Genomic DNA, 14497 nt, shown 5'->3' on the forward strand with positions numbered 1-14497 from the left:
ATACAGTCTGCCTTTAGCCAGCATTTAGAGCATAACATCTTTAGCATTGGGTCTCTTACTCCCTAAAATTAAAAACAAAACCACCACAATAGTTTGTTATTCTCAGCAGATGCAATAACAATACAGAAAAGATGCGTTTTCAAATTTCATTGTGTCTTGCAATATGAAGTTTGTCCAACATAATTGATTTTTCTCTTCAATTCTTTTAAATTCAACAGTTGTTAACACGTTAGGCTGTAATTTTCTGTGACAAGCACGTGCCCACGGCTGAACTGTTTTACAGAAGTGCGTGTGTATGTGTGTGTATATATATATGTACATACACATATATACATACACACACACACACACACATATATATATTCCCTGCTCCGAATGTTCCCCCTGCTGGTGTCCGGGGAGCAGAGGTGGGGGGAGAGCTGCCACTTGTCTGCAGAGGGTGAGAGAGACGGGAAGGGGACAGAGGAGGGGGCAGCTGTGGGGTAAGGAGTCTACGTGTGGCTCCAGAGCGTAGATGAGTCTGTTATAGCTGCGGGGACTGAACAGCCAGGGATGCCAGGAGAGCTGATACGGCCTTAGGGAAGTTGGATCAGAAGCAAAACCGGCTGGAAATTACTTGATTCTCACTGCCTAAAAGCTGGGATATAATCTGTTCTTCAAGTTTGAGTATTGTGCTGCTATCAGCGAATAACTAAAACTCAGTGGCAAAGTGAGCACTTCATCTCTCAGTTTGGGGAACAGAAACTGTAGTAGATGGTGACAGCCTACTACTGCCTTCAGTTATCAACGATTGCAAGAGGTCTGTGCTGCATAACTTAACCATCAAACCTCATGTATAAACTGCATGGATCTCACAAGATTGAATTTCTGGATTTGGGCAGAAGTGGGTTTGCTTTTTTTGATATGTCAGTGAATAAAAATAATACTTATTAAGAACATTACTCAGTGAAGTGCAACTATCTTTTTGTTCCTAAAGACTTGAAAGTCCAATACTTAGATACAGACAAGTTAAAACTTAGGATTGGCCTCCTATAGAGCATGCATTTATAACCATTTATTACCTATTCTTCTGTAATACTAAGATATTTACAAAATGAGTAATTTGAAAAGCAAACCTTGGGTTTCTTTTGTGCAGCTGGATAACTAATTTCTAACAGTGCATATAAAATTGAGAGACAGATGTTGTCTTAAAAAAGGAATTTTAAATTGTGACTGTTTTCTGTGGACATTATCAGAATAAACAAACATTACAGAATGATCAAAACAGTAGCAACTACATGTATTTTCCACCTGCATTGGAAGCAGAGGGATCTGTGTGTTAAGGGATCAAAAGTTTTCAGCTGCTAAAGAAATGGCAAATAGCTGCTATGTCGTCTTCAAAGATACCACATTTCTAAGACCAAGATGAATTTTCATATTCAAGGGCAGTGGAAGAGGGGATGCCTGGCACAGCATTCAGCTGTAAAAAGGTAAAAGGAATTTAGGAAACAAAACAGGAGAGATCAATTTCATAATTTTGGCCCTGAGCCTCACCTCTTGTTCTCTAGGTATTCCTATGGGAAGAAAGCTTTGGAAATGTTTTCAGGAGTACTAGAAACAATGCAGAAAGTATACATAAAATGACAGTTACTTTTTCAAAATGTACTGTTACCTATAGCTATCATTAAAATGTATTCATTTTTTTATTCTGTAGATTTGCCAAGTGGTCCACATACTTATCGCTTAGAAGATCTTGCCTATACTAGAAGTGGAGACAAAGGCAACTCTGCAAACATAGGTATTTGTTTTTTTCTTGCTTTCTGAAGTGATGTAAGATTTTCAAATAAGAGTTATATATCTAGAGCTCTTTTTATTTTTTTAAAATCTCTCACATAATTTGATTATTTTTTTTAATTGTTTCTGTGCCAAAACGAAATAATCCATATAAAACAAGGATTTTACTAATGAAATACCTGTAGTTTTCTGTTTAGCAGCTGTTGAAATCTGAGGTACTAAGAAAAAATAATTGCACGTCATACTACAAAGAAAGATCTTCGTTTGGGGTTGCAAAGTCAAGCTCCTCAAAGTTAAGAAACGCCTTTTTAAGGTTTCCTTTACACATTAGTTGCTAGTCCTTCGTGTGTGTTATGTAACATAATCTCTTGGTTGTCTGATCATATAAATTATTTCCATACGTTAATTTTATAACATATACATGGCTGAAACATTGGCAGTGTTAGGAAATACCAAAGTTATACTTGCATGTGAGAGAATGTTTTTATTATATTGTTAATCCAAGTGGTGTATTTCGGTGTGCAGTTTCTTTACATTGATTGTGCTGCTTCCTGCATTGTTTAATAATTCCTTCTATTCCTTACTTCTGCATGCAACAATTTGCTCTCTTACTTGTTGGAAGATGAGAGAGTCTGGTGTTCAAAGCTCAGTATGAATTAAAGGTGCGTTTGGGATTTGATTTGCTATTAGCTGTCATGCAAAAATGATGAATTTTATTCATATACATTTAGGAATATAGTTATGTTGTTCTTGTTTGTGGAACTGGTTTTTGGATTGAAGAATGAAGGAATGTTGATTTTTTTCTTTTAAAATTTTTTTTTTTTAATTTTTTAAATTTTTTTTTCCCTATGGTTGACCACTGTTGCAATGTAGCATTGCCAAAGCATCAATGACGCAGAGCTAATGAATGCCCTCAGATATAAAGTTGCTATTGCTTTATTAAGGAACAACAATAATAACAACAAACTTGACCTCTAAAACTAAATTAGGTTTGAAGTCCGCAGATAAAAAGATCCCTCTGACACAAAACTGCTTTCCTGATCCTGTTGTGGAACGTCAGCTTTGGCCTGAAGTTACCTGAAGCTTATGAAAGGATATATTCAGCAATAAAAATGTGATTTCTCACACATCAGGATCTCATGCAAGGAGTGGGACAAGGACCAACCCTTCAGTTGCTGATCATGCCTTGTTAGGGTTAATTGCGATTACGTGTCTTAAGTCACGCAAGCTATTTAAAGGAAGAGAACTGCATTTGGGTTGTTCGTTGCGATGATGTTGTTGTTCTTTAGGTATCTTTCAGTGGCAGCCAGAAAAAGTCCAATAATCACTTAGTCTGGGAGCATTATTTCATGTCATGCTCCACACTGCCTCTCTGCTGACACAGGGAAAGCTGTCATACTATAGTTTTTTATTTAGGAGCTCATTAAAGTGGATCCATTTGTACAGTTTGTTAAGAGGAGGATCTCAAATCAGTTTTGAAAGGATAAGTACAAATTGGTTTTTATAGCTTCTATTTCAACTAAGAACAGTTATACCTAACAGGTGTGATAGCACGGCATCCCCTCTACTATCCATATCTAAAGAAGACTTTAACTGCTCAAGCCTTGGAGAATTACTTCCAACACCTTCTGGAGCGAGAAAAACACGAAGAACTAGTCACAAGGTGAGTAGCTTGCTGCTCAGTCCATAGTTATGTGGTAGATACCTGATGGTATTGAAAGTATGATAACATAAATATTGCAAACCCATGTGTATTGTCTTCAGTATTTTTATGTATCTTTTCCTGCCTTTTTAAATAACAACTTGAGCAACAGTCATTGAAATGAACATGAACTTGTACCTCTCCTGAAGCTGGGCAAAGGTAGTGAATCTGTTCAGTGAAGACATTTAAATTTTCAGAATTAGCATATTAGTGTTGGGGCTATTTGTTTGGTTTGCTCAGTACAGAACAAAGTCTCTACAAAATAGAAATAACCTCTACTGTCCTTTGAGAAATGTATCTTTCCAGTGTTTTTGAAGCATTTGGACTGCAGAAGGCTTAGTAACTGAAGCTTCCCAAGCCTCAGAGCTTCAGAACTGGGAGTCTGAAATCCCTAAAACACAACCTGAAAGACAGGCACACAGCCAGTATGGACTGGACCCCAAACTTGCCTCATCTCCCATCAAAGACATGCCTCATCCACTGTCTCAGCAAAACATTTTACTTTTTGTGAAGTTCAGTCACTTTAGAGAAAGTATTCCTTTGAGTACCCTGCTCTCACCCAGTTTTTCGGCACATGCATCAAGACAGAATTTGAAGGAAAAAAACCCCACCATTTTAAAAATATGGATGAACTGTTGTCTTTTTGTTCTAAGAGCTTGATTCAGAAAGGTGCGGCTCAAAGCTCAGGGCAAACTTGGAATTATTTTAACTCCTGCTTTTTGAGTTGTAAGTGCTGTTCTTTGTCTTCATAAGCGGCTCAGTGCAGATCTCACACACTGTTTCATAAGTGCTAACAAATCTGTGTATCTAATAAATTCTGATATTAAGAAATATAATTGAATTTCCTCTGAAACAGAGCGGAGAAGGGAAGAAATAAAAAATGTCACGCCTCCTAATGATACTTCTAGAAATTGATTTATTGGGTTCTTTAATGCTGTTTATATTCATAAATAAGGGTTGAAATTTGCTGTGTCTGGATGAAGCCAATTTATTTTGATTAATTAGATTATCTGTTCCTGGGTTTGGCTTCCTTTAATGATGTGATAATGGAGCTCTGTGAGTGAATTGAAAAACTACTGGGGAAAAAGAGTAAATCCTTTTGTGGAAATATTTAGGATTATAAGGATTAGGCTCATGTGCTTCAGATTCTATAGTTTCTTTTAAAATTACTTGTTTATTTTTAGTTTTAGCTGCCATAAAAGGAGCTATCTTACTCTTTCATTTTGCTTAATTATCTTTCTTTAAAATGCGAGTGGTTAAAAATTATGTATTAGTGTTGCTACTAACACCTACCATGGCTCTGCCTCACTACAGAGCAAAGACTGTTGGCCTAGTTGCCTTTCATTCTTTTTCATTAAAGTGTACTAAACAGAGAAAAGGTGGGATTATTTCTGATAGAGAACACTGAGAACTTAAACTTTCAGATTTTCAGGTAACATAGTAATAAAACACGGTCTTTCAAACCTCCCCCTCATACCCCAAAACTCCAAACCCATGTGGTATCTTCCCCCCCATGTAGAGCACATTCTTAACAGTTAATCGCAGTTTTTCTTAGGCATAGGAGGGATGCACAAGCTCACCATGAAAGGTCAGAGCAATTAAGTGAGGGTGAGGAAGAGTTAGCAGCATTCAGACAGAAATTGCTCAAAGTTTAGAAAGAGATGTCAGTCTCTTGAATTTTGACTGGTACCACCATTAAAAATAGCGTCAATGATGTAGTAAGATGAGTAGCTGGACCATACTGCATGTGGAAGATTTATTTCTCTTTTTTCCTTTAGCCATTTTGCCCTCTATGGTATTTATACTAGGTTATCTGTGTGGTGTTTTGTATACAAGACTATAAATTGACTTCTGATAATCTTACAATATGGAATAAGGACATGTCATTTAGTGGGTCAGTCATTTAAGAAGGATAGTAAAATCATCCTGTGACAACTTGTTGGTTTCATCTTCTGAAATACAGTTATCTTCTTTATACTTTGAGAGCATTCCAGTGCTCAGACATAAAAATATGACAGTTGATTTCTTCTTATGGGATATTTTTACTAAGAGCTGAAGAACAAGAAATGTGGATACTGGTGCTTCTAGATTTTTTTTTTGGTATGTGTATTTATTATGAGGGGAAAAAATACTTCTCTACAGTGTATCTCATATGCAGACACCTCTTTTAGCCTATGAACTGAGTTCACTGATGGGAGGAATCTTATCTTTTTCTTTATTTAAATGCACTAAACAATATTTGTACCATTATCATTTCCATGCATTTTAGCAGGAAATCCACCGGAAAAACCTGACTTCTTTGAATATGTACGGCAAGCACTTCAAAAGAAGTAGTTAAGCTGGCACCCCATTGTGCATAAGCATAGGAGTTCGGCTAGAACGGTGTATTTTCCTTGTTTTATTGGTTTCTGTCACAGACTTAGTATTCTTTGAAGGGTTTATTTGTTTTCTGTGCTTTTTAAAAGCAGCTCTTAAAAGTTTTGATTGAATTGTACAATTAGGTAGTATTTTCTTCCTTTAGATCTCAGTTAATTAAACTTAAATTGTTTAATTATGCTGGGTAAATGCATGCCAACATTTTGGTTGACATACTGCTGCTGCTTTAAGACTATTATGGTGGTTATAGTGTTTTGTTTTGTTTTTACTGTGGGAGTGTATTTTTTATGCAGAAATATTTTGGATGCTCAGATGCTTCAAACAGGCCTTAAAATATTGAAAATGCTGACCTCTGTATATTATTTTGTAATCTAGTTTTAGCTAGAGTATCTCACTGTAAATATTTCCTCAAAGTACTTGAAGTGCAAGTGCCATTCTGTGACGTTCCAAATTAAAATCTGTTGCTTGTATTACATACTCTCCCTGCAGAATCACTGCAGAAAGTGAAACAAAATTCTTCCACTTTTTTTTCATTTACTTCAGCTTTTGTCTGCTTTTCAACTTCTGATTTGTTTAAATGATTGATTTTTTTTTTTTTTTTTTTCATGAAACTTCGTTTGAGAGCTGAGGTGTTAATAATAGCTTTTGGAATATGTGTTCCATTAGTCTAGTTCTTGTGGAGATATCTGCCAGTTGTGAAACCACTTGCTGCCTGGAAGTCTTTGCCAGTTTTTCAGAGTAAAATTTAGAGTGTAGTGCTTTGGTAGACTTCTAGCTCTCATGGTATATAGTTATTGGCAATTTATACTGAGTTTTGTAGTTGAAAATTTTGTGGAGTCCTCTGATCTGCTATGTGGTTGATTATGCTATTAAATGTAGTAAATTAGGTACATGACTTGTTGTGGAAATTGCTTTATTATTCATATTGCTATTGTCTATTAGAGCACTGTTGAATGAATCAAACCTTCCTGCCTTCCCAATGGATTTGCCTTTAAGTGTGATAATGTTGCCTAGCAACTAGTTTTCAAGGAAGGTCAACAGAATGCTAACACCAGTTTTCTTCTTAATAATAACTAATAATGTTAATAGTAGAGTGTGGTAATGAAAGAGTAGAAGGAATGGTGAAAACTCCTTTTCCTGGGAGACAAGTGCAGATACTCCATGACCTCTGCTTGCAAGAGCATAATGAGAACTAAAACGTTTGCCAGGCTGCTCGGCAGAATCGTGGGCTGACCACATCTCCTTCCATGAAAGGTCATATGCCCAAGATACAAGGGCATACAGAGCTGTAAACATCAGCAACAGCTATAATTTTTACAATGCTAAAAAGGAGGTAAAAAAGTTAAACCGCAAAGTGACAAAATCGGCAGTACAAGAGCGCTGAAAGAAATTACAGCTATTTAGGAGGACAGATTTGAAGGATCCATCCCAAACAGATGAAAATCACATAGATGACTAAAGAAAAATAGGAGGTGGTGGAGCATGACTTAAGCATGACTTAAACTGCAGCCATGAAACATCTGGAGATGGAGCAAGAGTTGGATACCGTCTTTCTGTTACTCCTCGTGTCTTGCTGGTGTTCTGATTAAATCCTTTCTTACAGAAAAAAGGAAAGCTATCATGTCATTAGACAAAGAAAATATTGGAGGCAAGCAAAACCAAAGAAAAACAAGAAGAATACAAGGAAGATGACAAAACAATGAACAACTGTGCAAGGAGAGGCAAATGGAAATATGCTATAGATCTATTTATGGAATTTGAAACAACTTCGTTAGGGAAAATACAGAGCCATTTGCCAAACTTCTACAAAAGTTTCCAAATTGGAACTGTACCAGTCAAAAGGAAGGATGGAAAAATGCTTACAGTGGTAATGGAGCAGAAAAATATGTCTGCCACACTAAAATAAAATTTTATCTGAACGATGTACATGGCTCCAAGAAAGCATTGCAATGTAGCAATTGCAACTTTTCATTTGTTATGACCAACTGCAGATAATTTTATAAGAGTTTGATCTAGTGACTCATAGTTATCTCTCAGTAATAAAGAGTATACCTTACCAATTATCTGGTGGACTTTGTTAGCGAAAGTGAGTTCCAGGAATTAAGCAATAGTATTTTTCAGTATCAGAACTAGGAAATATTAAAAATATTTCCCTCTGCCCACTGTGCTCTCTAATGAGTTCATGTTGGATCTTGAACCTGTTGCCTGTGGTGCTTTAACTCTTAAGAAAAAAAGCATGTAGAAAACAACCTCATTAGAAATTAATGAGTTTTGAAGTCGAATAAGAGGAACATGATTACTTTATGGTACTACTTTGAAACTACTAAGGACTGTTGATTTGGAGTATGGGGAAGGAACAAGAAGGGAGGGAAGGACATTGGTTAATGTTCAGTTAGCTTTTAGGCTTGACTCAGCAGTAAGTGATGCTATCACTTTGTTTTGTTTGGTGTGTTTTGTTTGGTGTTCTGTACAAGTGTTTCTTTCAAAATCTCGTGAGAAGCAACATCTAGATTTTATTTTACAGGTATGAGTTGCCAGGAATCCATGGATTAAATTTTGTTCTGAAGAATTCACTTGGTGGTGGTGGCATAGCATCCCTAAGAAGTGACCCACAGGCATGTATCAAAGCATTGATTTTAATGTAGTTATCTTCTATAACTGTGTATTACACACTCCTTTTATAACCAACTTTTGAGCTGGAACTGTAAGCTTTTGGTTTTGACTCTTCAGTTCCTTTTAATTTCCTGTTAAAAGATACATTATCTGCTTAATGGTTTAAGGTTTGAAAACAACACGGGAAGTAGAAAGTTAATTTAGAATATTTGGTGAAAAAGATGTGTACAAGAAGCTGTTAAGAGAATCATCAAATTGGTTATGCTCTTTATGATGTGCTACCTGGGTTTTTAGATGCACTAGCAAAATTAGCTTCTCAGAAAGGCTGTCATGTTTTGGAGAATGCAGATTTACTAGACAATTCTGATCGAGTCTTTCCTAGTACATTTAGGAACCATTAACTGTACAGCAACTCCTTTAGTTTAACCTATGACTCCTATAGTTAAAATACTGAAAATTAATAGAAATCTGAAAGAAGAAAAACAGGGATAGGCAATCTTGCGTGTTGACCACATTATGTGAATCTGAAACTAATGTTTTTTGCGAGTGTACGATTTGAGTATTAAATATTTGAAACTCCTAAACCTGAAGACAAGGTCCCTTAATGTGGCAATTCTACGGCTACAGCAAAGCACAGTTCTGCCGCACAGGCTGAGAAATGCTTAAATGTACAAATAACCTCAGCTTACTGAAGAAGACTGTTCACAAAATAAGATGATGCTGTGTATGAATCAGGTAGCAGAATTGAACCCAAAATAAATTGATTCTAGCACTAGATTCCAAATAAATTGAAGAAACTATTCAATCTGATCAGGGTTAGATGCTTGAAAACTCAACTGTATGGTTTTCCTTATTTAATTACACTGATTCACAAGTGAGAAAGCCAAATAAATGGAAAAGGTAATGGATAACCTACAGTCCAAGCCTTGAGTATATGTAGAGATAAATAATCATAAAACTTACAAAACATACTGAATTCCTACAGTAATTATAGGAGAAAATACCTTATTAAACTATTTTTAAAAACCTAATTTACAAAGGTAGTATATTTAGATAGTAAAATGAAATGTTGGTTTGGATTTTTTTTTCTTACAGGGCAAAGCACTGGGACAGATGCTGTTGGATTTCCAGATTAAAAATGTTCCTGATTTAAAATCACTGATAGAGTAACAGGTGTTTAATACACATGCTTTTAACACTGAGTGGTATATAAAAACATGTTATAAACAAGAACTGGCTTCTTGGGTGAGATTATTTTTTTAAAAGAGTAGAAATTAGTGACAGTTATCAGAGGCTTAACTATATGGCGCAGATTAGCAAATATTTTGAGTAATACCAGACTAATAGCTTTGTCTGTGACTGATAACACTTCCTGTCTAGTTAATACATTGGATGAAGAATTGATTTATTTCCCGTAAAACAGAATTAATCAAATTCCAACATAACATTTAATTGTAAGACAAGATAATCTTTGTTCCAAGATGGAAATTACCTCCTGTTCAGTCCATCTCCCTTTTCTTCTCTTAATCTTTACTTGAAAAATAAATGCACTGATGTAGTTGAGCTGCTGTCAGCTCTGTCCGTCCTGTGCATAGAGCGATGCTGGGTAACCTGCTGTGCATCGCTATGAAGTCAGCACTGCCTGGTACTGGGGAACAGCTTTCCCTATTGGCCAATAAAGAAAAGTAGTAATTGTTAATGTTACAGAGTCACTGGTAGTAAATGCTGACCTTTGGTGCCAACTTCCAGTACTTTGTCCAGTTAATGACAGACTTCATTATTACAGTTTCCAACATGTCTTACTAATTAACCCGTCAGTTGAAAGCACTGACTAGTAAGTCATAGATTTTGGCATGGGAATAAATTTGAAGATGAGGACAGGAGAGAGTGGAAATTCTGGCCTAGTAATTGTCTGTATTTCCCGTGCAAAAGCCATATAAATACCATTCTGCATGTTCAGGCATTTCATATTCAGAAATGAATCTTTTCCTTTATCTTGGGGAGATTGTATTAATTGTTTAATGCTGACAAAATGAGACATTACTAATATGAGATAAGATGCCGAAAGTAAGTATTTTGTAATTGTCACCAAAACTGTTAGTTGTTCCTAAGTCTCAATCTGTGCTACCACTATTATTAATTTCCTAGCCTCTTGCTTACTAATGAGGATAATACAATGAATTGTTCCCACCTTTTCTGTGGTTTTGTTCATTTGACTTGAAGGTATCATAAGTGAACACTTTATCTATCTAAGCGTATTATTGTCTTGGCGAGGTGTAAGTACTGTCTGTGTATACTGCTTGATTCAATCTAGTTGTAAAAAATGAGTTATTATTCATCGCAGAAAAAATATCCAACTTATTAACCTCAAAGGGAAAATGGCATGCTGGTTCTATTATGTTTAAGTCATTCTTCATTATAAAACTCTCGTTAATAATTTGAAAGCCTGTTTAGCAAAACAGACAAAGGTATTGAGAGGAAATGAAAAAGTCGTAGACCTCAGTAGCAAACCTACAAGGATAAAAAGGCTACAGTAAATACTTGTAGTTCACTCAATACACTGCTTAAGTGACTCTGTAAATGCGTATGCAATAATTTTTGAATAAAAGTGAACATTTATAAAATATCAATTTGTTTTAGTCATTTATGTTTTCTTCTACTGGAAGAGAGTGATACTTAGTTCAAAGGTTCTTTGTTTTGGGGTTGTTTCACTTGCCTGCAATTTTGTGCTTTGTCGGGCTTGTTCCCTTCTTCCTTCAGATTTTGTCTCTTCTGCCCCTACTCTTTGTTAAATACAAAAACTGAAAAAGTAAGTGATACTATTTTCTAGAGGGCTGGTCATTTACAGCTCTACAATGGAACCTGTAATCTGTTGAAAACAACAGTACAGTGTTCAAACGGATTGGATATGGGAATACAAAGGCGTTATTTTTTTATCTCTGGAATTGCCCTTTTGGATGCTGTGAAACCATCCTTCACAAACATGCTTTCTATCCATTATTTCTTTCAGTGCACCAGCTTAAACCAAGTGGCATTACTTTTCAGATATTTTTCTCACAAAGCGTAGCCTCCAAAAATCCCTATCCGAAGATTTTATTCTGTTTAACCTCCTTAACATGTTTTGAATTCATGAACCTGTACTTGTTCCAGCAACCCCAGCTGACCTGAAAGCTTGTTAAAGCTGCATTTATTTCTTCATCTGTGGTAGAGATTGAGTAACTGAGGAAGGTTTGGTAAAATGTAAATTGTACTCGAAGGTGAGCATGTATGCAATCAGCCATGGCTTAACTTCAGTCAGTTGAAAAATGCATTTTGCCTGCTTGTTACAGCAGAGCTGTTCCTCATATAGGCAAGAACTTACCATTCCAATGGCCTTTCTTTCCTGCTTTTTCCCTACTGTGTTAGCTGTGAGGTCAGGATGGAAATAGTAATGCCTAGTGTATAAAATAAGGTTCCATCTAATATGAGAGTTTCAGTGTAATGGAAACTGGCTCATGCCTTTTACCTGGGAAGTTTTTGTGCTGTGGCTCATCTGCACTACAAAACAAAGGCTGCATTCTCTTGCAGCTTTCTGACTGCATCTCACCTAACTCTCAAAAATCCTGGGTTTTCTAATTAAATTATTCTATAGCAGCTAACAGTCTAAACAAATACTTTCTCGATGTTTACTGGTTTATATTTAATATTTCAAAGTGATTTTCCCACTGCATCTTATGTATTAAAGGTACAAAAGTTATTATACAGAAGTGACTCAAAATAAAGGATGTGCCAGACTGAGGCACAAAGTATATTTTCAGTTTAGCCATCTCCAGTGAAGCCATTTTCCCACTAAAATATGGGGGGTTTTCCCCTTCAGAGCAGAGGACAAATAATTGTAAGTATACCTTTTAAATTTCATGTTGTATCTTGGCAGGTTGAAAGTAATAGGAGTGCAGCCCTTAAGGTCCAAAAGCAAAAGATGTTGGGTTGCCAATTGCCCTTCAAGGATCTGGATAGTTTCATTCCAAAATGACTTTGATACGTCGTATTAAGCACTTTGCACACACTAACGCTCAGGACAGTTGTGAGGTAGCGGCAAAGCAATTACCTGGGCAGGTTTCAGTTGCTGCTGCTGGGTCTGTGCATTGGCTGGAGGAGTGATGCTGTCTCACAGGCCTGTCTGCTCTGTGATGCCTTTTGTGCTTGTTCCATTGGGGTTTCCAGACCTGAGAGTGAGCAAGTGGTTGTGAGAGGGGGGAGAGAGGAGGCTCCTTAGTGCCTCAGGTATGTGGAAATTAAGCTGCCGAAATGCTACACCTCTCACCTTACTTCTTTGAAACCTTCCCATGCCGTAAGACTTTGAGTCTCCTCCTTGTCACGGTGGTTCTTCTTTGGTTTCATCTTGGTTTCCTTTCCGGATTCACTTGAAGTGGATTTTGGTGATTTTGGGATTAAAGCTAACTGGCATTAAGAAAGCAAACAAAGGATGCCTTAAAGTAAAAGATCCCATTGGGAAATGTCTGTTTCTGCCAGGGAACTCCTCTACCTTCCATTGGGCAGGGGAGAGAAATCAACGCTGGGATGAAAACATCTCTAACCTATTTCAACAAAGATCATCCAGATGTTTCCTTGGCAGCTTTGGGGAAGGGGGGAAAGGGGGCCTTCAGATGTCGCCCTCCTGCTTATCCTCACAGGAGGGTGACGGGAACCTTTCTGTGCTAGGACTTTCTGTAGAGTCTTTACTCTTCTGGCTGTGGCACAGTGCTCCCGCTCTGGACCAGCTGCTGTGACCGTCGCCAAATGAGTGAGACCATTTACCACAGTGAGGGGTTTTAATCTTTCCACCTGTCCTTTTAAAAATAATTCACTAGTTAAAAATGAGGAAAATCTCCCCCCTTGCCCTGTTTTTATTTACTAGTAAGCATAAGCAAAAGCTTCAAACTTTGCAAATATATTTGAACATGTGGATTTGAAAATATGCTGGTTTAATTACATAATTAATGGCTGGTGGCTAATCCACAGGGCTCCTACCAGCATCATGATCCACATCTACAGGGTATTTTCTCTTTTGTAAGTGATGCCATTTGAAGCGGGGGGCTCAAGAGGGCCAAGCCTCTGTTGCGTAAAAATTTGTCTAAGGCTCTCCAGAGAAAATGCCAAGTGCCTGATCACTCTGGTAAGAGTCCTGGGACTCTGGCCTATAATCAGTGACCAAACAAGAGGTTACTGTGGACATCTCTCATTGCAGATGAAGCAAGGTGACGATAATATTCAGTTCTCCAGGAAGCTGCTCTCTCTGCTCCAAGCAGGAAGAAACAGGAGGGCAACACTAGCCATAGATTCTTGTTGGTAAGCAGTAAGGTAACCGGCTCCCCTGAAATACTGTCTTCATTGAGGTGTGGAAAACTTACTTTGGGTCATTGATAAACCTCATCTTTCCTGTGCACAAGATCCTGCCTGAACCTTGGTTCAGTGTCTGTGCTGGTAGCAGGCTCTCACCTGTGGGGTCTTTGCCTTTCTATTAATAACAGAGCTGTTCCTTGATGGAAAGAAAAGGGATGGTGAACCTTTTCTCATTTTTGTTGGTGTGACTAAAGGGGTTCTACAGCTTGAGGGTGGTCTAGTGATCTCATTCTTGATCCACAGGCTCTCAGGCTTAAAGTGACTGAAGAGGGAAAAATAACTTGGTGTTTCAGCACGGTTTGCCTGTGGAGAGGCGCCAAGCTGTTACACACTAGCACTCCTCTTTTTGCCTTCCCTTCTTTGTACTTGGCATCGCGTACACCTTGCGGTGTTTGCCCGAGTGTCCCTAACCTGCAAGAAGATCAGTCACGTTGGCAGCTGTAGTGCCTGGGTTTGGGGGAAGATGCTCTAACAAACTACTTCTCCTGCATTTCTCTTGCTTTCCCCCCCCGCCGCCCGCGCCGAGTTTCTCAGAGAGGCGAAAGCTTCCCCCTGCAGCCGGAGCGGCAGGGCTGGAGCACGAACAAAAGTCAATGGCAGCGGGTCGGGGCGAGGCGGCGGCGGCGGCGACTCGGTGAAAGGCTCCAGCCA

General features: G+C 37.7%; 1 protein-coding gene across 3 annotated transcripts in view; it reads left to right on the top strand.

Annotated features, from left to right (window-relative positions):
• The window catches only part of LOC135988318 (uncharacterized), a 60290-nt gene extending 49218 nt beyond the window's left edge, over window positions 1-11072 (top strand). For 2 of the 3 annotated variants that reach the window (XM_065634205.1, XM_065634206.1), the window contains exons 17-20: window positions 1694-1777; window positions 3316-3436; window positions 8376-8466; window positions 9560-11072. In XM_065634205.1, the coding sequence (XP_065490277.1) occupies window positions 1694-1777; window positions 3316-3436; window positions 8376-8466; window positions 9560-9634 (371 nt within the window). In that variant the 3' untranslated portion in view covers window positions 9635-11072. Of the gene's footprint in view, window positions 1-1693; window positions 1778-3302; window positions 3437-8375; window positions 8467-9559 lie in introns of those variants that run through there. The other variant, XM_065634207.1, reaches the window with a different exon arrangement.
• Window positions 11073-14497: the final 3425 nt, after the last annotated feature.

Source organism: Caloenas nicobarica, chromosome 4 (assembly GCF_036013445.1).
Source record: "Caloenas nicobarica isolate bCalNic1 chromosome 4, bCalNic1.hap1, whole genome shotgun sequence".
In the NCBI taxonomy this organism is placed as follows: Eukaryota; Metazoa; Chordata; class Aves; order Columbiformes; family Columbidae; genus Caloenas; species Caloenas nicobarica.